Raw genomic sequence first — 27,552 nt, 5'->3', positions numbered from 1 at the left:
TATCTGGCTTTATTTAAAGGATTTTCTTCTTTCTTTTAGTGAGATTAGTCGCCTGGACCTGGGTCTAAGTGTGGAGGTATGGAACAAAGGACTGATTTGGGACACCATGGTGGGTACCGTGTGGATTGCACTGAAGACTATTCGACAGTCGAATGAGGTCAGTCCTTGCATTGCCCACTTATAGGTATGGTTCTAGCCCTTAGTTCTCCCCACTCAAGCTCCATTCAACTAATATTCATCCATACATCTCAGATTTTTCTTCCCCCTTGCTAATTAGAGGGCATACAACCAGCTTATTCCTCACCTCACCTAGAGGTTCAGGGGATTTTATTTCAGTCTGATCTTTCCTCTGCCCTATGACTGAATTTAAAGGTGCTAGAACATCTCTTTAAACTTACCAGGTAGAGAGCCCTTCTGAGGTAGCCCTTCTGAGGTTCTGTGTGTGTGTGTGTGTGTGTGTGTGTGTGTGTGTGTGTGTGTGAGAGAGAGAGAGAGAGAGAGAGAGAGAGAGAGAGAGAGAGAGAGGCGCGCGGGGAGAGGGAGAGAGAGAGAGAGAGGAGAGATAGAGAGGAGAGATATCAGGAGGGTAAATGAGGGAAGGGAGAGAGTGTGTGTGTGATTGATTTAGGGTACCTGTGGTTTTTACCTTTCCCACTAAGATACTTTCCTGAGAGGAGTCCATTAAATTTCCTCAGCCATCTGGATGGGTTCTGTTCTCTACTCTGGATCCTATTTTCTGCCTTTTTTCTTTGGGTCACTAATCCCCAGAGAACTGGTTTCAGTCTTCCTTCTACATATAACCCTAACAGAGTTTAAGGAACTACCAGTTTTGGCAATTGGTATTCACATCGTCTCTGTACATTATTTCCAAGACTGAACTCCCATTCCACTTCCCCAGGTTAGAATTCAGCATAATTTCTCCATACACACTCACTTTGAACCTGGACAGAATCTATAGTATTCCTATTTATCTTTTACATGGACTGGGAGTTTTCTCTGGGAGTGGGGGTGGTGAAATGTGACCCTCCTTCCGGAATTTCTTTTAGTTCTGGTTAAATCTGTATTCCCCCAGGCAATGGGCCCAGTTCAAGTCTACTTCACTAGCAATGTTAGTAGCTCTTTACTGATTAGAAATAGAAACACGTGAAGTGACACAGTCATTAAGAATGACGCAGATTAAATATTGATCCATGGAGATGCTTGGTTTTTCAGTTTGGTACTCCAGAAATTCTTTCCTCAGTGGGCTTGCAGAGAGCAGGAGAGGTAGGTGGTGACAGTGGTGTGTTTGCCTTATCAGGAAGTGAGTGGCCCTCAGAAGCTCTCCAACAAGGAAATTCAGAGAAAAACACTTGGCTCTTAAGCCAAGAGGGGAATCATGAGAAAGTAAAGTTTAACCTTAGATCTCTGTTTCTAGGAAGGGCCCGGGGAGTGGTCCACATTGGAGGCAGAGACATTAATGAAAGGTGATGAGATCTGTGGAACTAAAAACCCAACTCCTCATAAAATTTTGCTTGATACAAGATTTGAGTTGCCTTTTGGTGAGTCTGTTTGATTAGTTTTTAATGTCATTTAATACTTTTTACCATATTGTTTGCTATTTATTTTATTCCTGTGTCTTTTATCAGCCATCTCTTTTGAGGGCATTCTTGTCTCTTTTGAGGGAATTCTTGTCTTCTTCCTCTCTATTTCCTATAATGCCAGAGATGATGCAAAGTTGACGCTAGAATGGTGCTAATTAAAGAATCTATACTAAAAGCATTCTCTTTAAATATCTACTTTTTTATGACTGTTTAGTATGACTTACGAAATACCTACTTGTTAGAGAACATCAATAATTTATTCTTGTGATAATATTTTAACATTTATTGTCTTGAAGTGAATGTATATCTTATGATTTGTTCATTTTAACAGTGAAGTAGCACTAATAAGTAGAATAGTAATTTAAAAGGAAATTTTAAAAAATTACAAAAAATACATGCCCTGGCAAAAATTCAAATAGTATGGAAACGTACATGGATAAAAGTTGTTTCTCTTCCCACCTCCTTTGCAATCCATTTGCAGTGGTTAAAGAAATAAACCACTATTAACTTTCTTGTGTCTTGGTTTAGAAATAAGAAATTTCTTTTGCAGAAACTTATTTTGATAAAATTTGAATCATCCTATCTAATAAAAGAGTAATATGCAGATTGACCATCACTCCAACACACAAGATGGCTGCCCCCATGTGGTCAAAGATCCTGCTCCCCCTGTGGACACAAGATGGCTGCCACAAGATGGCCAGCAGGGGAGGACAGTTGGGAGGGACCAGGCCTGCAAGGGAGGGCAGTTGTGGGCGATCAGGCCAGCAGGGGAGGGCAGTTGGGAGGGACCAGGCCTGCAGGGGAGGGTAGTTAGGGGTGACCAGGCTGGCAGAGGAGGGAAGTTGGGGGTGACCGGGCCTGCAGGGAAGGGCAGTTAGGGGCAAACAGGCTGGCAGGGGAGCAATTAGGCATCAATCAGGCTAGCAGGGGAGTGGTTAGGGGGTGATCAGGCTGGCAGGCAGAAGCGGTTAGGGGCAATCAGGAAGGCAGGCAGGTGAGCAGTTGGGAGCCAGCAGTCCTGGATTGTGAGAGGGATGTCCGACTGCCCGTTTAGGCCCGATTAAACGGGCAGTCGGACATCCCTCGAGGGGTCCAAGATTGGAGAGGGTGCAGGCTGGGCTGAGGGACACCCCCACCCCCGTGCACGAATTTTGTGCACCGGGCCTCTAGTATGTATATACTACATATAGTGATTCAGTCGTGCACTACATAATGACATTTCAGTCAATGACGGGCCACCTATATGATGGTGGTATACCATAAAGCCTAGGTGTATAGTAGGTTATATCATCTAGGTTTGTGTAAGTACACTCTATGATGTTTGCACAATGATGAAATTGCCTACTGATGCATTTCTCAGAACATACCTTGTTATTAAGCCTCACATAACTGCATAAAGTTTTGTATGAACTACAAAATCACATTATCTGGGACATTGTTCTATGTTATACTTAAGGTCTATCTTGCTGGTCTGAACAGATGCCTATATGATAAATTATCTAAGCAACCCTTTATTAATTGACATGTAGGTTTTTTTAATATATATATTACATACTGCTGTAATGAACAGCTTTGTATATCTGTGCCCATTTGTGAGTCTAGGAAAAAACCCTTAAAGCAGAATTTAAAGAATAGGTCAAGGGGTTGGGAGGGGGCGGGGAGAGGTCAATGGGGAGAAAAAGGAGACATATGTAATACTTTAAACAATAAAGAATTTAAATTAAAAAAATAAAGAATGGGTCAAACAGTATATGCACCATTACTTTTCTTTTTTTCTTTTTTTAAAATATATTTTATTGATTTTTTACAGAGAGGAAGGGAGAGGGATAGAGAGTTAGAAACATCCATGAGAGAGAAACATCGATCAGCTGCCTCCTGCACACCCCCTACTGGGGATGTGCCTGCAACCAAGGTACATGCCCTTAACCAGAATCGAACCTGGGACCTTTCAGTCCGCAGGCCGACACTCTATCCACTGAGCCAAACCGGTTTCGGCTATGCACCATTACTTTTCATAGTATTGCCAAGTTACTTGTGAGAAAGATTGTACCATTTTATAGTCTTACCAGCTGTATACGAGATGTCCCTTTCTACACATCTTTGCTAACATTTTGTATTTCACAATCTTTAACCTTTTTCTGTTTAATTGGTTCATATGGTATCTTGTTTTAATTTAGTTTTATTTTAATTTTGACTGTTCACACTGAGCCAAACCAGCTAGGGCCAGGACTTTTAATTTAAACCATAATACATTTAACCACTCCTCTTGTTGGGTATTTTGTTTGTTTAAAGTTTATACTGTTATGAACAATACTGCAGTAAACATAATCATAGCTCTATATTTTTCTTAAAACTATTTTGAGGGGTAAGGCAAGAATACATCCACTGTGGTTTAAAAAGTTACCCAGTGAAAACTACTAAGCCTCCCTCACAAATAAGTTCTCTTCCTCATAGGCTGTCATGATTAGTACTTTCTTGTGTATCTTTGCAGAGTCAGTCTTTGAATCTATAAGCAAATATAGACTTAATCTCTTTATAAAACACAAATAGTAATATATTCCAACACATTTGGTGTCCTTGCTGCTCTCCACTTCACAGCGTATCTTAGAGAATCATTCATTCTACATTATTCTACATCAGAACTTATAGATCTGCAGCATGGCAGCTCTTCCTGTCCTCTCACTTCTTTTAAATAATTACAGGGCACACCATTTTATGGATGAGGAAGTGCTACACAAACTAGGTAGTAGATTATTTGAAGGTTTTATTATAAGACTTTGAATTGCTGCCACTAATTGCTGAAGAGCAGTTTGAGGGGAAGGAGGGAAAGTTTTAGGCAGGAAGATGTATCTGTTTAAATGTCTCCAGAGTTGCTCTGATCCATATGTTCTCTCATTGTTTCTTTCATGCTGTATATATCTGATGTTTATAAAAGGTGAGTTTTGTTTTGGGGTAAGTTGTAATAGTCAATCTTAAATATGTATAAATGAGTATATACCATTATTATTTTTTTCTTTTTTATTGTGGTAAAATACACATACCATGAAATTAACTATCTTAACTATTTTAAGTGTACAGTTCAGTGAGATTAATACATTCATAATGTCATGAACCTTCACCATCATTCATATCCATAGCTCTTTTCATCTTGTAAAAATCAAACTCTATACCCATTAAAAAATAACTCCAGCCGAAACCGGTTTGGCTCAGTGGATAGAGCGTCGGCCTGCGGACTCAAGGGTCCCAGGTTCGATTCCGGTCAAGGGCATGTACCTTGGTTGCAGGCACATCCCCAGTGGGGGGTGTGCAAGAGGCAGCTGATCGATGTTTCTCTCTCATCGATGTTTCTAACTCTCTATCCCTCTCTCTTCCTCTCTGTAAAAAATCAATAAAATATATTAAAAAAAAAAACACTCCTATTCTCACCTTTCAGCCGCTGGCAACCACCATTCTTTCTATGTCTATGATTTTTTACTATTCTAAGCATCTCAGATAAGTGGAATCATATAGTATTTGTCTTTTTGTAACTGGCATGTTTCTCTTAGCATAATGTCCTCAAGGTTCATCCATATTGCAACATATGTCAGTGTTTCCTTCCTTGTTAAGGCTGAATAATATTCTATTTTATATACATACTACATTTTGCTTATCCATTCATTCATTGGTGGACACTTGGGTTGCTTCCACCTTTTAGCTACTGTGAATAATGCTGCTATGAATGTGGCTGTGCATAAATCTCTGAGATTCTGCTTTAATTTCTTTTGAGTATATTATTACTCTGAGATGGAATTGTTGCATTATATGGTAATTCTATTTTCAATTTTTAAAATATTGCCATACTGTTTTTCCTAGTGGCTATACCATTTTATAGTCCTACCAATAGTATGCAAGGGTTCCAGTTTCTCACATCCTCACCAACACTTGTTATTTTCTGTTTGTGTGTGTGTGTGTGTGTGTGTGTGTGTGTGTGTGTGTGTGTGTGTTTACAGTAGCCATCCTAATTGGTGTGAAGTAGTATCTCATTGTAGTTTTGATTTGTATTTCCCTAATGATCAGTGTTGTTGAGCATGTTTTCATGTGCTTATTGGCCATTTGTATATATTTGGAGAATCTATCAAGTCCTTCATTTTTTAATTGGGTTTTTGTTTTGTTGTTGAGTTTTAGGAGTTCTCTGTATATTTTGGGTATTAATCCCTTATCAGATACTGGATTTGCAGATATTTTCTCCCATTCTGTTGGTTGCTTTTTTATTCTATTGGTATTATCTTTTACTGCAGAAATTTTTTGATTGTCATAAAGTCCAATTTGTCTATATTTTCTTTTGTTGCCCGTGCCTTTGGTGTTCTATTCAAGAAATCATTGCCAAATACAATGTCATGCAGCTTTTGCCCTATGCTTTTTTCTAGTAGTTTTATGGTTTTAGGTCTTGATTCATTTTGAGTTAATTCTTTTATATGGTGTTAGGTAAGGATCCAACTTCATTCTTTTGCATACAGATATTCAGTTTCCTCAGCAACGTTTGTTGAAAGATTCTTTTCCCCATTGAATGTATCCTTGTCAAAAAATCATTTAACCACATATATGAGGGTTTAATTCTTAGCTCTCTATTCTGTTTATCTATATATCTGTCTTTATGTCAGTATCACACTGTTTTTTCCCCCCACTTAAAATATTTGTACCAGGTATTAAGATATAATTGACATTTAACACTGTAAATTTAAGGTATACAATGTGTTGATTTGATACATTTATATATTGGAAAATGATTACCACCATCATAACATTAGCTGATACCTCTATCATGTCACATAATATAGTACCACACTATTTTTGATTAAAATAGCTTTATAGTAAGTTTTGAAATTAGGAAATGTGAGTCCTCCAGCTTTATTCTTACTTTTTAAGATTGTTTTGGCTATTTGGCATCTGTTGAGATTCCATATTAATTTTAGGATGTGGTTTCTATTTCTGTAAAAAACATATTGGGATTTTGATAGTGATCACATTGAATCTGTAGATCACTTTGGGTAGTGATATATTAACAATATCAAGTCTTCTGGTCCAGTGGGAATAATAGAACATTATTTTGTTTTTGTTTTTTGTAAAGATTCAAGATAATGTTCATAGAAAGAATGAAGCTACCAGTAAAATCAGTCCATTGCTACCACCCTTTTAAGTTTGATTATCCAATTGAACAAAGTATTATTGGCCCATGATTAAATTATTAACCTTGTAATCTGATTTCTTCTTTTTCATGGTAGATATCCCAGAGGAAGAAGCCAGATATTGGACCTACAAATTGGAGCAAATCAATGCCTTGGGTGCTGACAATGAGGTAGGAACAGCCTTATTTGCAAGATGGAGAGATAAAGAAAATTGTTTTATAGAACACTTTATAGTTTTTCAACAGAGGAACCTGTGAGTATGTTGAAGAATGAAAGAATTTAAACTGTGTTAAAGAAAAAGGCATCTGGGAGATTGCCTGACATTTCATTAGAAGGATTTTTCTCCTGCTTTTCCTATTCTTATTGTTGTTGCCCAGAAGTGGCTGAATTGGCACTAGTCTGGCTCTAGACTGTTGGGGAAGGAGCGTATACTAGAAAAACTGTCCTCTTGTTACACAGATGAACAAAGGCATTTCTTCTGCTAGTTTCCAGATTTTTGGATCTATATATCCTTATTTGTGTGCTCTTTTGAAGGATGGTTAGACTATTACATGCTTGGTGTCCTGCTGTCCTAACTTATCTCTAGAAATGGGTCTGTTGCACAGAAAAGAACACAACTCAATCTGGGCCATCAGGAATAGGGCATGCTCTTGATATTGGTGGTGGAGGGAGAAATAAGTTATTTTACTTGTGGAAATGTACCATCATTTATTACTTTTGCTACTCTGGTTTTGATTTCCATTTTCCTGATGATTAGTGATGTTGAGCATCTTTTCATATATACGTTGGCCATCTATATCTTCTTTGGACAAATGTCCTTTCATGTCCTCTGCCCATTTTTTGATTGGGTTATTTATTTGTTATTGAGTTGTTTGTGTTTTACATATGAACCCCTTATTGGATATATCATTTATGAAATCTTGATAATTACTGAATCTTGGAGGTAAGTGTAAAGGTTTCAGTTTACTATGCTCATTTTTATGTCTGCTTAAAAATTTTATGTCTTTTTATGCTGTGAAAACCATTTGGTGAAAGGCTGGTGGGATCATTTCATATGGGATGAAATAGGCTGATACCAGTTGAATCCACTATTGAAATTTAGTATCACTAAAAGTGACATAAGACACCATCAGCCCACCAAAAAGAAAAAAAAAAAAAACACCTTCAATCTAAATTTCAAACGAATCCTCAAACTATTAGAAATAATTTCCAGTTTAAAGAAAGTAAGAGGGCCGAAACCGGTTTGGCTCAGTGGATAGAGCGTCGGCCTGCGGACTCAAGAGTCCCAGGTTTGATTCCGGTCAAGGGCATGTACCTTGGTTGCAGGCACATTCCCAGTGGGGTGTATGCAGGAGGCAGCTGATCCAAGTTTCTCTCTCATCGATGTTTCTAACTTTCTATCCCTCTCCCTTCCTCTCTGTGGAAAATCAACAAAATATATTTTTTAAAAAAAAGAAGAAAGTAAGAGGGATAGAGGAACATGGTAAATGAAACCTTGGGATATAATCAGCCAAATCTAGAATGTACAGAATTCTACATAACAAATGAGAGAAGGGGAAACAACTGTAGAATTAAAATGATTTGAAAGACATAATAACCAAATATGTACAATTTGTTTGGATCATGAATTGAACAAATCAACTGTGACAAGACATATTTGAAACAATAAAGAGAATATGAACTCTGAGTAAGGTAGGCTTTAGCTGGTTTGGCTCAATGGACAGAGTGTTGGCCCGTGGACTAAATAAATAAATAGATAAATATAAATAATAAATAATATAAATAAATAAATAGATAAATAAGTACCGTATTTTCCGGCGTATAAGACGACTGGGTGTATAAGACGACCCCCAACTTTTCCAGTTAAAATATAGAGTTTGGGATATACCCGCCCTATAAGATGACACCCGGCGTATAAGACGACCCCCGACTCTTGATAAGATTTTCCTGGGTTAAAAAGTAGTTTTATACGCCAGAAAATACGGTAAGTAGTACCTGACTTCACCCTGGCTGGTGTGGCTCAGTTGGTTGAGCATTGTCACATGCACCAAAAAGCTGCTGGTTTGATTTCCAGTGAGTGCATGTGCTTGGGTTGTAGGCTTCATCCCCATCCAGTAGGGGGTGTGCAGGAGGCAGCCCATTGATGTTTCTCTCTCTCTTCCCTCCCTTCTCCTCTCTCTAAAATGAATAAAAACATATTTTTCAAAATTAAATATATTGTACTTGATTTTTTTAAAAATATATTTTATTGATTTTTCACAGAGAGGAAGGGAGAGGGATAGAGAGCTAGAAACATCAATGAGAGAGAAACACCGACCAGCTGCCTCCTGCACAGCCCCCACAGGGGATGTGCCCGCAACCAAGGTACATGCCCTTGACCGGAACCGAACCTGGGACCTTTCAGTCCGCAGGCCAATGCTCTATCCACTGAGCCAAACCGGTTTCGGCTTGTACTTGATTTCTGATCCTTCCTATCTACCTCTGATATTTGTATCATAGGTTATTGCTTGTATAGTATTTTGTATATAAAAGTATATTTTTATACAAAAAATGTTTTGTATTTTGCATCCAACCACTTGAAAGGCCTTTCTCTACTGACACTGCTATATAAGCCATCATCAACTTTTGTCTGGATAATTGCAGTCATTGGTCTATTTCCCTTTTTGTTCCCTACAGTTTATCTCACACAGTAGCCAGGGTGACTTTTTATTTTTTTAAAAATATGTTTAAAAAAATATATTTTATTGAGTTTTTTACAGAGAGGAAGGGAGAGGGATAGAGAGTTAGAAACATCGATGACAGAGAAACATCGATCAGCTGCCTCCTGCACACCCCCTACTGGATATGTGCCCGAAACCAAGGTACATGCCCTTGACCGGAATTGAACCTGGGACCCTTCAGTCCACAGGCCAACGCTCTATCCACTGAGCCAAACTGGTTAAGGCTTTAAATATGTTTTTCTTGATTTTTTTTTTTTAGAGAGAGAGGAAGGGAGAGGAAAGAGATAAAAACATTAATGAGAGAGAAACATAGATCGGCTGCCTCCTGCACACCCCCTACTGGGGATCAAGCCCGGAACCTGGGCACCGGGAATGGAACTGGTGACCTCTTGGTACATGGGCCAATGCTCTACCAACTGAGACACACCTGTTGGGTCAGAGTGATTTTTTAAATGTTTATTGGTTTGAGAGAGAGAGGAAGGGTGGGAGGAGGGGAGAGGGAAGGAGAGGAAGAGGGAGATAGAGGGAGGGAGGGAGGGAGGGAGGGGAGGAGAGAGAGAGAGAGAGAGAGAGAGAGAGAGAGAGAGAGAGAGAGAGAGAGAGAAACATTGATTTGTTCTACTTATTTATGCAATCATTGGTTGATTCTTGAATATGCCCTGACTGGAGATTGAACCCACAACCTTGGCAAATCAGGACTATACTCTCACCAATTGAGTTAGCCGGGCAGGGCCAGAGTGATTTTAAAGTGTAATCAAGTCACATCTCTCTTGTGTTTAACCCTTTGCACTCGCTTGCTTTTTTCTCGATTCCTTTATTCTAATGCTAACCGTGTCGAGTCACACTCAACATCCGAGTGCAAAAGGTTAAAACTCTAAATGGCCTCCCAATACACTAGAATAAAATCCAAACTCCTTACCATGGTTTACATACTCTACCTCCCCATTGCCTGGAATAAGGCTTTGCACATAATAAGTGCTCAAGAAATATCTGTTAAATGAGTGACACATTTATTCGCAATGTTAGAAAAGCTCTGTATTGCCCAGGATTTCACAGCTTATTAATAAGTGGCAGAGTCAGGATGAAAACTCCAGGTTATTTGCAAGTTGCTGGACCACGTTATGTTTTCCCAATCTTCTAGTGGGATCTGCACCAAACTATTCTGTCTTTCAAACTATGTACCTGTGTTAATTTGTTTATGTCTTTTTCTATTTTTGTTTTGCCTTTTCAAATCCTGCCCATCCTCAAGACTTAAATTTAATTAAAAATTTTAGAGAAAAATTTTTTATGGCTTCAGTACTCTGTGTTTGCATTTTGTTTTTGTTAATTCTAACCCAATTCTCTTTCCCTCCCTCCCTCCCTCCCTCCCTCCCTCCCTCCCTCCCTCCCTCCCTCCCTCCCTCCCTTCCTTCCTTCCTTCCTTCCTTCCTTCCTTCCTTCCTTCCTTCCTTCCTTCCTTTTCTTCCTTTCTAGAGAGAGTGGAAGGGAGGGAGGGAGGGAGGGAGGGAGAGAGAAATTGGTGTGAAAGAGACATATCAATTGGTTGCCATTCCCACATGTCCAGACCAGGACCTGGACCAGGGATCAAACCTATAACTCAGGTATGTGCCCTTGACCAGAAATTGGACCCATGACCCTTTGGTGCTCAGGCCAATGCTCTAACCATTGAGAAACACCAGCCAGGGCACTCTGTATTTGTTTTTTTTTGGTGGTAATGGTGGTGGCTTGGGTTGGGAAGGCTAGAGTGTAAGTGGGAAGGGGACTCGAGTAGAATTCAGATGTTGCATTGGATGCTTAAATAAGTAATTGCACGCATGACCTCATGAGGGAAGAAGCACTGTTACTTTTTTTTAAACATCAGAAACTCAGTCTCGGAGAGGTTTTCAGTTCCATCACTCCAATGGGGAAATCTATACTTTATCCGTAGGAAAACTTAGAAGACTGAGTTTTCTCTCTCTTGGCCGGGTGGCTCAGTTGGTTGGAGCATTGTCCTGTACACCAAAAGGTTACAGGGTTGACTCTCAGTCAGGGCACATACCTAGGTTATGGGTTCAATCCCTGGTCGGGGTGTGTACGGGAGGCAACTGATTAGTGTTTCTCACATAGATGTTTCTCTGTCTCTCTTTTCCCGTTCCTCTTTCTCTAAAAAATCAATAAATGTCCTCCAGTGATAATTTTTTTAAAAGTTAAAAAAAAAGAGACTAAGCCTTCTACAGCTACTTGGCAGGTGTCCTTGGCCAGAATGGTCTCTGTTATCCTGATTTAGCCTGTTGAATTGGACCAGTGTCATATCTGATATTTTGGCCTTTATGTTGGGATCACACAGGGAAATCAGCAGCAGGATCATCTATTTCTTTTCAATAAAAATTTTGACTCTTGTCAAACACTAAACCTTTTTACAGGTACCTGTGATTTCCCCCTTCTTTACTTGGGCCTCTTATTATATGCATTTTTTTTCTTCTTTCTGCTTCTAGTATTCTATTCAAGAAGAAAGCCAGAGGAAGCCATTGCCCAGTGCTGCCGCCCAGTGTTGTAAGTGAGAAACTTATCTCTGAAGCTCTTAATCACAGCTTTCTGTGAGTTCTCCAAATGTTACTTCTTTTGAATTGGGGAGGATGGTGTTGTGGTGTGTGTAAACAGAATATATTCCAGAAACACACCTATGCAGACCCATGCCTCCAGTGGATCTCTGCCCAGTAGCTTTAGGAAGAGATCTTTTGGTTTTGTGTGGTTGTAGGCAGGGCAATGGTGCTCATCTTTTTTGTCCATTTGCCAACTTTTTATCCCAGGAGGAATGATTTTACTTTTTCTATCCCCATTTACCAGTTATTATTTTTTAAGACTTTGTTTAATGTCATTAACTCTGGGAAATCTTTCTGCCTCTTTTTCCTTCCCGCAAGTCTAGCCAGCTGTCTCTCCTCTATAGTGCCCTGTGCATACATTTATTATATAACTACCATGTATTATAATCTATGTATATTTCTTTGACAGGAACAAAAAGTTTTTAAAGGCATAGACATTCTTCCTTTTTGTATTCCTAGCATCTGGTTCATTACCTGACACATAGTATATTACGCCTCAATAAAGTTTGATAAATGTTTGAGTGAGAGAACATGTCATTTCTCCTGAGATTACTTATCCAAATCACACAGATTTCTTCTTGAAATGAGCCATGCATTGTTGCTATATTGCTACCTTCTCCTTAATTTCTTTTAAAACAGCTTGAGGATTCACTAAAGGACTGATTTAGAGTTGCTTCTCTTTCAATTTTTCAACCTGTGGTGCGTGCGTGTGTGTGTGTGTGTGTGTGTGTGTGTGTGTGTGTGTGTGTGTGTGTGTGTGTTGTACTTTTGTTGTTGTTACTATCGTTTTTCTGAACCACATGTCAAACTCTTATCAATTGCATGTGGTAATTGGTGGTAATAGTAATTGTAATAATACTACTAATAATAAGAACCATAGCATCTAACATTTTGAGGTCTTAGAATATGCCAGATGCTGGTCTAAGAACTAAAAAGTACTAACTTATTTGATCTTCACAATAACCCTAAGACATAAATTTTACTCTTGTCTCTCTCCATTTTTCAGATGAGGAAACTGAGGCATACAGAGATTGAATAATTTGCCACAAATTACATAGGTTTTAAGTGGTGTAGTAAATATTCAAACACAGACAACCTGACTTGATAGTCCATGCCTTGAACCGCTTTGTTATATTACTTCTATCATATTGTTTTTGAGAATGAAAACCTCTATTTATGGTTTATAAATCCATTGGTTGCCTTCCACCCAATAGGCTACTTTCCTGATAAAAGTAAGACCAATGGCAGAGGTCAACATTTTTTTCTTTATTTAAGAAAACCTATTTTTTCATGATTTATTACTCTTCCCCCTTTTTGGTTATTTAGGACATAGAATTTATCAAACATTTAGGATTATAGAGACCAAAAGAATCTGAATTGAAGACCAGGTTGTGAATTCAAGTGTATAGGTTCTTTACACTTGAATAACTCATTACAAAGTTATTGTAATGAGCAAATTTTTATTTTTATTTTTCTGTCACTAACTTGATGAAAGTTTCTCTCTGTGTGTGTTTCTTTTTAAAGTATGTTTTTATTGATTTCAGAGAGGAAGGGAGAAGGAGAGAGAGATAGAAACATCAATGATGAGAGAGAATCATTGACCAGCTGCCTCCTGCACGCCCCACACTGGAGATTAAGCCTGCAACCCGGGCATGTGCCCTGATCGAATATCGAACTGTGACCTCCTGGTTCTTAGGTCAGTGCTCAACCACTGAGCCATGCCAGCTGGGCTGATTTAGTTGATATTTAAATGAGACTTTGAGACTTGAGTTGATGCTGGAATGAGTTAAGACTTTTGGGGCTGATGGGATGGAATGAATATATTTTGAAGATGATTAGGATATGAATTTGTGGCTTTGGGACAGAGGCAGAATGCTTTTGGGCTGAATTGTGTCCTCTAAAACTCATGTTGAAGGCCTAACCCCTCAATGTGACTGTATTTAGAGATAGAGTTTCTGAGGAAGTGTTAAAGGTTAAATGATTTCATAGGGTGGGGCTCTAATCTGATAGGGCTGGTGCCCCTTTAAAAAGAGGAAGAGCCCTGGCTAGTGTGGCTAGAGTGTCAGCCTGTCCACCAAAGGTTCTCAGGTTCTCTGAGTCAAGGACGCATATCTGGGTTGCAGGTTCGATCCCTGGCGCCAGTCGGGGTGCGTCCGGGAGGCAACCAATTGATGTGTCTCTTACATGTGTTCTCTCTCTCCCTCTCTCCTCTTCCTCCTCCCTCCCTTCCTCCCTCCCTCCCTGTCTCATTTCCTCCCTCCCTGCCACTCTCTCTAAAAGTCAATGGAAAAAAATATCGGGTGAGAATTAACAAAAAAATAAAAAATAAATAAAAAAAGAAACACCAGAGCCTTCTCTGCCATGTGAGGACACAGCAAGAAGATGGCCATTTGCAAGTGAGGAAGAGGGCTCTCACCAGAAATTGAACCCTGCCAGAACTTTGATCTTTGATTTTTCAGCCTCTAGAAACTGAGAAAATAAATTTCTGTTGTTTAAGCCACCCAGGATATGGCATTTTGTTATGGCAGCCCGGAGCAGACTAATACACTTAGGGAAACAAATCTATATAATTGGAGGGAAAATATCTGAAAAAAGAGGCACCAAAATATTAACCAAATTTGTCTCTGGTAGTGGGATTATGACTTTTAAAAAAATATATTTTTATTGATTTCAGAGAGGAAGGGAGAGGGAGAGAGAGAAACCTCAATGATGAGAGAGAATCATTGATCGGCTGCCTCCTGCACACCCCTACTGGGGATTGAGCCCACAACGTGGGCATGTACCCTTGGCCGGAATTGAACCTGGGACCCTTCAGTCCGCAGGCCAACGCTCTATCCACTGAGGCAAACTGGCTAGGGCTACCAGTTACAATTTAAGAGGAAGGGCCCTGGCCAGTGTGACTTAGTTGGTTGAGTGTTGTCCAGTAAACCCTTCCAGTTCTTACATTTTCTAAATAATTAACTAAGTACTACTTTTACTAGTTAAAAGTTATTAAGAGGAGTAATGGAGTCATTGAGTCCTTGTTCTAGATCTGTGTTTGCTGTCGTCTCTCTGAGTGTCTTTGGAAGTCTTTCCACTTGTCTACTTTAGTTTCTTGATGTATAAAAAAGAAGAATTGGTGTAAATGAGCTCTAGATTGTACCTACAAATAGGTATAGAGTTCAGATTAGCAATTCTCCTCCTTATGTAGACATCTAATCTGTCTGGCTCCCATTTTTTGCCAGCATCCCCAAACTTCATTCATCTTTCCCCTCCCTAGGAGATAGGGAATGGATGGGCTAACCTCTCTTCACCAATAGCTGCTCTTGCAAAAGGTTAAAGAGTTCCACCCACATTCTACAAAACAACTGGCAAGGATCCAGTTAAATTGTCTTATAAAATTTCCTAAAATCTGGATTTGTCCTATTGTTTCTTTATAATTAGATTCTGGTTACTACATAGCTGATACTAATTTTTTTAAATTATTTGTGATGCTGATGTTAATTATTAGTTCAGATGGTGTTTTCTGGATCTTTCCACTATTAGGGTATTCCGCCCCCTCCCCCTTTGTAATTAATAAGTAATCTGAGGGGGGGCATACTACTTTGAGACTGTGTGTACATATCCTATTTTCTCATAACTTTTTATTCATTAACTAGAGGCCCGGTGCACGAAATTCGTGCACAGGGAAGGGGGGTTGTGTGTGTCCCTCAGCCCAGCCTGCACCCTCTCCAATCTGGGACCCCTCAAGGGATGTCCGACTGCCCGTTTAGGCCTGACCCCAGTGGGATCGGGCCTAAATGGGCAGTCGGACATCCCTCTCACAATCCAGGACTGCTGGCTCCCAACTGCTCACCTGCCTGCCTGCTTGATTACCCCCTAACCACTCTCCTGCCAGCCTGATTGATGCCTAACTGCCCTCCCCTGCCAGCCTGGTCACTCCCAACTGCCCTCCCCTGCAGGACTGGGTCCCCCCCAACTATCCTTTCCTGCAGGCCTGGTCGCCCCCAACTGCCCTTCCCTGCAGGCCTGGGTCCCCCCAACTGCCTTCCCCTGCAGGCCCGGTCACCCCCAACTGCCCTCCCTTGCAGGCCTGTTCCCTCCCAACTGCCCTCCCCTGCTGGTCTGATCGCCCACAACTGCCCTCCCCTGCCGGCCATCTTGTGGTGGCCATCTTGTGTCCACATGGGGGTGGCCATCTTGTGTGTTGGAGTGATGGTCAATTTGCATATTACCTCTTTATTACATAGGATATTAGAATCTGTTATGATCATAGCCACATTGGTGGTTGCAAAATGATGATTTTCTAATTCTCTCATTACTTTTACATCAAGTAGCTATCTTTTCCTCTTCTCCTATCTTACTTTTTTTATGACTGTCACTATGAACTCATGAATTCTTTTTTTAAAAAGCTTTTTAAATTTATTTTTAGAGAGGGGAAGGAAGAGGGAGAAAGAGAAACAGCCATCTGAGAGCAACACATTGATCGGCTGCCTCCTGCATGCCCCTACCCTGAAGCCTCTTTTTCAAATATGCTAGCATTATTATCAGTTCACTAAATATGCTTTTGTATGTATAATTTTATTTACCTGAAATATTTCCCCCCTCCCTTTCTTGGTACTGTCCCTAGTAAAATCTAACTGTCCTCATTGTTCTACTGGTTAGTGAAATGTTTTAGTGCATTTTGGGGGTGGAGAAGGTAACTGGCTTCAATTAACCTGGTGTTATTTCTCTTATAATAATGGTAACATTATTAAATGAGAATAGGGAACTGGTTGTCCGTCCAGACAGCATAACTATTGTTATTTTAATGGGTTAGTAATGAACCTCGTAGTGGAATTGGGTCACTTGTTTGGTTTACTCATGCTATAAGCATTTATTGACCACTTACTATGTAAAAGAAACTGCTGTGCAGTGCTCTGGAACATTGAGGAATGAGGCAACGTCTTGTAAGGAGAGGCTTCTTTGGTCCCAGAGTTTCACTGAGAAACAGTATTGTTACTTGCCTGGAGCAATCTAGGTTGCAAGCTAATCTGAAGTTCTATATGATTATTTTTCAGTTTTCTTTTTAAAAGAAACAAGGTAATTACCCCTTAGCAGTTGCTATGACAACTGTGCTATGGCCTGGGAGAATTTTCAGCTGAAGTCCCTCTCTCCCCATGGTTAGAAAGTTTAATAAATTGTTAAAATTTAAAAATGGCACAGTATTCTTTCAGAGAAGAAGACATAGGTGGCAGGAAGAAGTTAAATACATAAGAAGAAAACTGACACTCAGTATATAGCTAAATTAAACAGCCTGTGACTAGTAGTCCCATATCCCTAGGATTGGAAGTTAGCTCAGGTAATGAAGCCAGCCTGTGTTGGCATCATTCGATGCTTCTAGAATTTGATTTTTACAGCAAGCTTTCAAGGGAACTGCATCCTCAGAATTCTGAGGGATTTCTAACCCAGACATTGGTGATCTTTCAGCAAACATTAGGGCTGTTAGAGTGTGCTGACCCTCCCATTACCTATTTATCAGGAACCTATAAGGCAAGCAAAAACCTGGCAATATGACAAAACTAATTTTCTCTTGTAATCCTTACAACTTTTTCAAGATTATATAGCTAGTATGTGGCAGGGCCAGAATAGCTTAGCTTTGACTTCAATACCAACATGAAGCCAAATTATTCATTGTTTCTTAGGATAAAGGCCTATTTTTAGTGATTTCTTTGTCACATTTGTTGCCTCAAATTTAGTTTGAGTGTAGAATAGGAGTTAAATTTAATTAATATTGAATTTTTTATTTTGAAAAATGAGTAGAAAAAGTAATTTCTCCTGTCATTCAAAGCTTCTGTGTTTTAATAGATTTTATTTAAAGTTTATAAGTAATTGAGAAAAAATGCTATCTCTGAGGACCCAACAGGCTACAGTGTTTTATTACATATTGCAAAATGAGAGAGTGTGATTGTTCTTTGGCCTTTTAACTTTCAATGGAGAGAAGCAAAATTGGACACCACCGCTTCCAGAAAAGGGAATCACCCTCCCACTGTATCAGGACTGAGCCTCTCATGGGTATACTGTGGTAGGCTCAGGTTTAATGAACACAGAGACAAGGAAGGGTTTCGTAGAGGCGGGTTGAATTTTTCTCATTTGGAGTAAGGAAGGGTATATCAGCTTCTAAATGATGTTGTAGGCCAGAGGAGGTTTAAAAAGAGTATGGAAGCAGTAGTTTTTTGTTATTCCCTATATAGTGACTAGTAGCAAGAGTACTCTGTATGTAGATTTGTCTTATGCTTGGTAGAAGGCAGATGCTCTTTACATGTTAATGTAAAATTAATGGAATACAAGTAGGGAAGGCTCAGATAAGGTAAGGTATATAATAATTGGTGGGCTGGGGAAATGATCTTTGAATTCTTCCTAAAATTATCTCTGTCACTCTTCTTCTTGCTACCACTTGCGGTGTTCTTAGGTCACTGGACCTATCTGGGCTGGGGAGAGCAGCAGAGTACGTAAGAATTTGAATTCCTTATAATTTTCTTGATCTTATCCTTTAACATACTCTCTCTGAACTATAAAGCTGGATATTCATGCATACAAGCATATATAACTTCACACCCCTCCTTTCATCCCCCTCCCCTCTTTAAACCTCGGGAGATAGTTATCTTTAGTGAAATGTTATATCCTTTCAGGCTGGTTTCTTGAAGACTGTGTGTGTATGATAAATTTCAAACCAAAGTCCCAGTTACAATTCTGACAGGACCTCCTGAGTTTTCTTTGCCAGAGACAAGTAGTACCATCAGCCGCCAGTGTAGGAAGCCCTCTCCTTCGGTTTCTTGACTAAGGAGTGCAGTGACTAGAAGGAGGAGGTTTATTCTGGGGGAGGTCATTGGTTTGGTGAAGTGAGCAAGAGGCTCATGACATGGTTTCACTTTGCTTGAAGCAGCCCAGGTAGGCTAACTTTGTTCTAGAGCTTGGAGAGTGGGTAGTCAGTCCTTTCCAGCAAGATACACAGCCCTAGGCGAACATTACTGGTTGTTACCCATCTGGCAAGGGGTTTTTGGCTGAGTCCCAGTGATTAGGTGTCCAATAGGTGCTAAGAGGCACTAAATTTTGTCCTGTTACTGGAATTTCTCATGGAGTATGTATTTTCTGCGATTTGAATCCTGAGTATTTTCACTAGGGAACTGCTCAAAGGCAGCCTAAGAGAGCTCGGATAACTTAAGGTTTTAACTTAAATAGAAAATAAGTAACTAATGAAAAATAAAAAGGTTTGAATTATTTTTCCTTTCTTCTCTAGCTGGTAAATTTCTGTCTGTACTCTGGATTTAAAGACAGGGACTTAATCCAGGAGCGCTCCACACCAGAGAGCCTCACTCTTCAGTATCTCATTCAGTTTTGTTTGGGTGCCTGCTCTGTGCCTGTGGCCCAGATTTGTCCCAGATTAGATTTCTTCTCCAGTTTACTTTTACAGGTTTATTTTCTGTCATTTCCTTCCATATTCTCTTTTTCTGTTTCTCTTGTCTCATTTCACTTCCCTATATTTCCTTTCTCCCATTCCCTCCTACTTTTCATATTCTCTTTCCTTCTATTCCCATCTTTTCTTTCCATAGGCATTTTGTTTCTTAATATTTGTACTTTATTTCTTTAGTATAGAAATGCTGTCAGCCTTTAGGAAAGTTTTGGAATATTCCTCCCCTTAACCTAGCAAAATAAAAAAACAAAGCATGCCCTAGCCGGTTTGGCTTAGTGGATAGAACATCAGCCTGTGGACTGAAGGGTTGGGGTTCAATTCTGGTCAAGGGCACATGCCAGGATTATGAGCTCGATCCCCAGTAGGGGAAGTGTAGGAGGCAGCCAATCAATGATTCTCTCTCATCATTGATGTTTCTATCTCTCTCTCCCTCTCCCTTTCTCTCTGAAATCAATAAAAATATATTAAAATAAAAATGAATATCACACAGTCACACACACACACACACACACACACACACGCACACGCACACGCGCACACGCACATGCACACAAGCAAAGCATTATTTAGAAGTAATAGGTCAGATTCAGTGAGAAACTAAGGGTCTCTATACTAAGTTCCTGGCTCTGAATCATGGGCTTCTACTTCTGTCTGAGCTGCTCTCTCCTGGCCTCACAATCAGTAGGATTGTCTATCAAGGCTTCCTTTTTGGAGACTCAATTTTGGTTTTCTGGATTATGTGCTAATTCTTCTCCTGCCAGAATTTAAGTAGACTTTTTGCTCTGTCTTCTTTTTTGTATCTGCCCCCTCCCCCTGTATGCATGAATAATTCAGTACTGACTTTTCCCACACTTATTCCTTCTGTAGGTTCACGGAGAATTAAACCTGAAAGGCATTCTGGTTTTCATTCTTTGATCCTTTCTAGTCTTCAGAACAACAAATACATCAAGGATTAAAACCAGTGCCTCCAAAGTCTTTTTCCTAATTATGTGATCAGAATGCTTTGTATTTTTTGACTGATCTTGTTCCTGCCCATTTTGAAGGTTAGCCTCTTTCTCGTACTGATTTTTTCCCCTTGGGGTTCTAATCACTAACCTCTTTTTTTTTTCTTTTTTCTTTCTTCTTATGCTCACATGTTGCATTAAATTCAAATGGGAAAAGCTTACCCCTGTATCGTGCTGTATCCACAAGTGTTGTCTGGAATCCAGTGTTCAAATGTTCTTCCTTGTGTGTAAAGCCCACGTTTGTGCTGCTTCCTGTCTCTTTTTGTGGAATTACCTACTAGGCTGTATAATGGAGAAGCCCAAGGGTCATTTTTCTGTTACCTTCCATTTGTCTCCAAGTTTTATTTTTATTTTAGAGAAAGAGAGAGAGAGAGAGAGAGAGAGAGAGAGAGAGAGAGAGAGAGAGAGAGAGAGAGAGAGGAAGGGACAGGAAAAGAAAGAGAGAGAGAGAAACATTTAAGTGAGAGCGAAACATTGATCGGCTGCCTCCTGCACGCCCCCTACCTGGGATCCAGCTGGGAACTGAATCGGCAACCTTTCAGTGCATGGAGGATGATGCCCAACCAACTGAGCCACACTAACCAGGGCTTGTTTCCAAGTTTTATCATTTCTTCCTGAATTCCTCCCACCCTAGTTCATTAACTCCTTTTAATTTCTGCTGTATGGATGCAGGTCCTTATCTCCTTCATGAGAAAATGTAAAAGCCTAACCTATGGTCTTCAAGAGGCTTCTGTTTCCCATACTACTACCAAGGTGTTTTTTTTTTTTAAATTACTAATATGAGGAGTCCATCATTTGCTAAAAGTATCTCCTTTTTGGGATGGTGAATATTGGTTTTCCTCATTGCGAGCCAAATGGGAACTTGGCAAGAAAGGAAATATGGGAATTTATTAATTAGGTACATATGAGGATGGTGTCAGAAATGGCTTCCCTGTATAGTTACCTATAAAGCACAGTAAGGTTGAGCTCCCTTTCCAAGCACAGTGTTGCACATTTTTATTTTTGCTTAGAGCAGGATTTGTAGCTGTGTTCAGTGGTTAGTGCCGGACCTTTAGGGTGACTCTTAAGCCTTGGCTTGACCTTCCTGATTTCCTTGGCCAGCTTCTGATGTTGGACCTGTTTGTTTGGTTCAGCCATGTATTTTAACGTCTGAAAACAAGACAATTTTAAACAAAAAATTCTCTTTATTAAGATAGGGGAAAACGATTTTTTTTTTCTCCTTTTGATAGTAGTAGAGGACCAGAATCTGTTTATGACATTTAAAAGCAGGTTTTCCCTAGGGTTATGATAGCTAGAGAAGTAGAATCTCAAAGAATTCTGCATTGGAAAAATGCAACTCCTCTAAGAATCAACACTAAAATTAAACCAAGTATTCTCTCTCATTTGATAAGGGGAGAAACTAGTGGGTATTGAGACAGTTCTGCACACGGCTTTGAGGTCACTGGACTCGGGTGCAACTCAGCTTGCTCTTGATCCCACAGCTTGTGGCTACCTAAGTTAGAAGCAGAAAAAATTCTGAAGAATTAAATAAAGCTTTGACTGTGCTTGTTCCACAGCTTTTGAAGATCCTGATAGTGCTGTCGATGACCGAGATAGTGACTATCGCAGTGAGACCAGCAACAGCATCCCACCTCCTTACCATTCGACTTCCCAGCCCAACGCTTCTGTGCACCAGTTCCCTGTGCCTGTGCGACTGCCGCAGCAGCTGCTACTTCAGGGCAGTTCCCGGGACTCTTGCAATGATTCTATGCAAAGTTATGATTATGACCTCGATTACCCAGAGCGGCGGGCTCTCAGGTGGGTGTTGAAAACAAAGCACTTTCTTTTCCTAGTATGCTGAGCCCAGGATACAGCTGACATCCAGGATTTGGGCACTTTAACCTGAGGTGGTGATGGAAGTATAGCAATAAGATGGGACAAGATACAGTTATTTTGTGTACAGTTATCTTTTTTCTCTTCCACACATTCACATTTATACGTTTCCATCAGTAATATTCCTCTTTATGATTAGCGATTCTCAAATGGTGAGAGAATGCCCACTGGGGGTGGATGTCTGGGAAAAGCCTGCTCACTTCTCTGCCCAGCCCAGAGATTTTGATTTACCTTTTACCAAAATTTAAAAAAGAAAATCACAGATGTTAAATGTTTGGATAACCCTTCCTACCTAAACATTTCCCTGGGAATTTCAGAAGAAAACTACTATGGATCTCTCTATAGCAGATTCAGTGCTTTTTCTGAACCTTTAAATTTTTTATTTTATTAATTTCTTAAATATATAAAACATTTGCATGGTTAAAAAAAAATGTTAAGGTGCAATACAGCATTCAGCAAAGAATCTCCCACTCACACTTTTTGTCCTCCTTCACCTCATCCCCTTCCTTTCTCAGTTTTCTTACCACCCTCATTTGTTTCTTATGTATCTTTCCATAGACTATTGTCATATATTTATGACTATAAAAGCAAATACATAAATACATGCTCCCCCACACCTCTAACTTTAAACATTTCAAACTTATAATTTAGAGAAATAATACAATGAACACCCATATTCACATTGCCTAGATTCACAGTTGTATTAACATTCTGTCACATTTATCTCATTTTCTCTAATGTATATTAATAAACACGTACCTTTTTTCCCTGAACCATATGAAAGTAAGTTGCAGCTAGCTGATGTGGCTCAGTGGTTGAGCGTCCACTCAGGAACCAAGAGGTCACAGGTTTGATTCCCTGTCAGGGCACATGTCCAGGTTGCAGGCTCGATCCCCAATAGGGTGCGTGCTGGAGGCAGCGATCCATGATGTTTCTCTCTCATCAATGTATGTTTCTATCTCTCTATCCCTCTTCCTTCCTCTTTCTCTCTCTAAAAAAAAAAAATCATATTTAGAAAAAAGGAAAAAGAAAGTAAGTTGCAGATACCATGTTACTTTACCAGGAAGTACTACAGCATATAACTCCTAAGAAAAAGAGCTTTCTCTTACATAACCTCAATACTATGATCATACTCAAGAAATTTAATAATGTAATGAAATTATTTAATATATAGACCATATTTTAATTTCTCCAGTAATATATATACTAGTATATTTCCTTTTTGATCCAGGAGTCAGTCAGTGATCATGGTGCAAAACATTCGATATTCCTGATTCTGTAGTCTCCTATAATTAACAAAATTTCCTTTCTTTTTCTTTTTTATTTTGGTCTTTTAAGACACTACATTTTTTGAAGTATTCAGGCCAGTTGTTTTGAGAATGCCCTTAATTTTGTTTTTGTCCAATTGTTTCTTCATGTTTAGAATCAGATTAAACATTTTGGCAAAAATAGTCTCATTATTGGTGTTTAGTTTTATCTCTTGGTTAATAAATCTGTATATACCATATTTTTCCAATGTAAAGTTACCTTTCCCCTTTGTAATTAAGGATTTCTGGGTTATATCTGAGGTTGTGTCAATATTCTGTTTCCCCAACAACCTTTAACCCATTGACTTTAGCATTCATTGATGATCCTTACCTAAATCAATTGTTTCATTGGTTGGAGGTTAGTTTTTTAAAAACCATTCCAATTTAGCACATATTTTGGTTGCTGAAATTCACCTACCTTAGGATGATCTCTTTAAAAAAATATTTTTATTCTTTTCAGAGAGAGGAAAGGAGAGGGAAAGAGAGACAGAAACAATAATGAGAGAGAATCATTGTTTGGCTGCTTCCTGCCCCCCCCCCCCCTACTGGGGATTGAGCCTGAAACACCGGCATTTGCTTGACTGTGAATCAAACTGTGACCTCCTGGTTCCTGGATCGATGCTCAACCACTGAGCCATACCGGCTGGGCGATGATCTCATTTTTTGCCCCACCTTACCAAACTGGTGAATATTTATATCCTGAGCCTCAGATGATGGTCCATCTGCTAGACAGCATCCTGTCTCAATTTACTATCATTACTGAGTATATTTTCAATGAAAATTTTTTCATATATCAACCATCAAATAGAATTCTCACTCTTTATAATCTGATTCTAAAAAGAAACATGCCAGGAATCCTACTATAGTTGGTCCCTACTCCTTGCTGGTTTAGTATTTAAATATTTGTACATTTTATTAATTTGATTTTAGTTGTTTAACTTTAAGAAAAAACACACACATAATAGCAAAAACAAAACAAAACACAACAACTCCCCCCCCCCCCCCCACATTTTTGGCCCTCTTTCCCCTCTGTATTTGCAAGCATTAGATGAACAGGCCAGTAGTAATAATGGCACATCAACCTAAATGACTACATACTCTGCTGGACAACTGCAGTTGCCTAATAAATACCCTATTATAATTTTATTTACTTCCTGGGCTACTGCTATAATAAATAACACTTAGAGGAGCATTAGTGATGTACTTTAAGTTGCAAATTTTTTCCCCTAAATTTTTTCTTTAATTGATCCCATATAAATTTGATTTTACTGTATTATATGAAATGAGGTTAAAAAGTAAATACTTTATCAGTTCCAGCAGAGGAAAAATTAACATGATTTAAAAATATATATTTTTTTATTAATTTCAGAGAGGAAGGGAGAGGGAGAATGAGAGAGAAACATCAGTGATGAGAGAGAATCATTGATTGGCTTCCTCCTGCGTGCCCCACACTGGGAATTTGAGCCAGCAACCTGGGCATGTGCCCTGACTGGAAATCGAACTGTGACCTCCTGGTTCATAGGTCGATGCTCAACCACTGAGCCATGCCAGCTGGGCAACATGATTTTTAAAGAAATCTTTATTGTTGAAAGTATTACATGTGTTCCCCTTTTCCCCCCATCGACCCCCTCCAGTCCACCCCTGTAAGTAAACTTTTATTATAGACATTTTTAACTTAAATGTTTGAAATTTCTCCTTTAAAATTTTTTGAAGAAATTATATAACTAGCATTGATATTTTAAACTTCTCTATTACTATAAATACTAAATTCTTAGAAATAGTCTAAGTTCTTAAGTTGTACAGTTTTATAAGAAGAACATTTAAAAACCTTGAGGGAATAAACATGTTTGCAGTATCTCCCAATAAATCAGAAGTATAAAAATAAATAGCTTCATTCACTCTATCCCTGGCTATCTATTGATTTTATGTTGTAACTATAAAGACTTTTTCCGGACTGGACTTAGTTTAGTTTGAGTTTTTGAGAATAATGGAGAGTAACGAAACTGCATGTAAAAATAAAAATATGTAAAGTTGATTTCCTCAGTCTCTCAAATGGATTTCCGCCTAATGAGTCCAGAATAATGGGAAATGTATGTAAATTATGTAAAAATACATAATTTGAGGTTTGATAGTAGAATTAGACTTTGTTAGATGTTATATCACCAAAGTATCTCTAGTGTTAAGGGGTTTCAAAAGACTAGCAGTATCTGGCCGGGGGAAGGTCAATGGGGAAAAAAAGGAGACATATATACTACTATTTGTAATACTTTAAACAATAAAAAATAAATAAGTAAATAAAAATTTTTAAAAACTAAAAAAAAATTTAAAAAAGACTATCAGTCTCAAAGGCTAAAAATCTTGAAGATTTTTAGTGACTAAGTTACAACTTTGATTTTTTTTCTGTTTCCTAAATAAATGCTATTGGATGTTAGATCTATAAAAGAACACACTGAGCTGACAAGCTCCTAGTCTGCAGGCTCTCTCTACACCCTTACCTCACTACATGGGAAGTAGGCAGTCTCTAACCTAACTGAAAGAAAGGTCAGCTCTCTTCTGTATTCACTGACTTAAGTTGAACATGTGGCTTCTGCTGTTGTACTCAGTATAGAGAAAGCTTTTCATTTCACTGTAATCCTCAATGCATGTAGTCTTAGATTTCACAAATAACAATTATAACACTTTAAATAATTTGCTTTTTTTGTGCTGTAACAAGATTTGACTTCTGATAGTCAAAGACTATTTTTATTATGGGTATATTTTTTCTTTCTAAAAGAAATGTGTTTGACCATATTGTTGGCTATACTGCCTCAAATATAACTTTCAGCAGGTTAACAGCTTGGCTTCTCTTCAGACCCAAATTTATCAACAAATTTAGGTTTCTTGAAATCCCTTGATATATTTTCGTGGAATACTTAACAGTTTTGAACTTGGCATTGTAGATATATTCTATATATCAGCGATTTTCAACTGGTGTGCTACAAGAATTTTGAAAACATGAAATACCTGACTATTTTGTCAGGGGCACTGACCTCTTTTCCCTTAGATTATCAAGAAAAAAATGACAACAGCCAACAACAACAGCCATCCGGTGTGAATGAATCAAAATCATACCTATTTTTTTGACAGATCGGGAAAAAATATAATGTATTTTTTTGGTGTGTTGCAGAATTTTAGTAATTAGTTCATGTGTGCCAGGAGATGAAAAAGATTGAAAATCGCTGCTATACTAGTATATTGCTGAGACATGTTCATTTTGTTAGCTTGTTTCTTAGAAAATAAAGGATTTTAAAACGCTTATGATAGCTAGTAAAGTATTTAAAAGTTATTATTATAGCTGTTCTTTTTTTGATGTGGAAAATACTTTTACTACATTGCTATAATATTAATTTAAGATCATGTGGATTTCCTTATATTTTTCAGTCTGAATGGTTTTTATTAAATTGATAATTTTACTAATTCTAGTTTTCTTATTGGATGTGAAATCTTGTCCCTCTAACTAAACCTCTAACTAAATCTTATTTGTTTCTTTTCCCTGTTTTTCCTTTTTTCTTTGCTTCATATTCCTTCAAACTTATCCCTTTACACTAGACAAGGCTTACAGGCTAAAACTGACAGAATTAGGATTATTTCAGCTTTCTCTGATGTTGACTATAAAAAGCAAGAAGGTATATATGAGCAGATAGAGGGGAAAACATCACAAGAGTTTCTAGAAAACAGTAACATAAATGTAAAAGAAGCACAGGTAAAGGGAATTAGAACTCTTTCAAAAACTGATAAATGTTACAGCCAACAAGTACAACCAAGTTATAAGAATTGGAAAAAGATACCCTCTCAGAGCCAAGAGACAGAATTCTCTACTGCCTCTAACTTTGACCTTAAGTTTGAAGCAT

At 38.7% G+C, this 27,552-nt stretch overlaps 1 protein-coding gene across 1 annotated transcript in view; it reads left to right on the top strand.

The window, feature by feature from the left end:
• The window catches only part of UNC13B (unc-13 homolog B), a 147,240-nt gene that overhangs the window by 35,794 nt on the left and 83,894 nt on the right, over positions 1 to 27,552 (top strand). The window contains exons 4-8 of the mRNA XM_079789685.1: positions 40 to 157; positions 1,415 to 1,538; positions 6,842 to 6,915; positions 11,940 to 11,997; positions 22,040 to 22,280. Coding sequence (XP_079645811.1) covers positions 40 to 157; positions 1,415 to 1,538; positions 6,842 to 6,915; positions 11,940 to 11,997; positions 22,040 to 22,280 — 615 coding nt within the window. The remainder of the gene's footprint in view (positions 1 to 39; positions 158 to 1,414; positions 1,539 to 6,841; positions 6,916 to 11,939; positions 11,998 to 22,039; positions 22,281 to 27,552) is intronic.

Source organism: Cnephaeus nilssonii, assembly GCF_951640355.1.
Source record: "Cnephaeus nilssonii genome assembly, chromosome: 14".
In the NCBI taxonomy this organism is placed as follows: domain Eukaryota; kingdom Metazoa; phylum Chordata; class Mammalia; order Chiroptera; family Vespertilionidae; genus Cnephaeus; species Cnephaeus nilssonii.
This window is presented reverse-complemented; position numbering and strand designations above follow the sequence as displayed.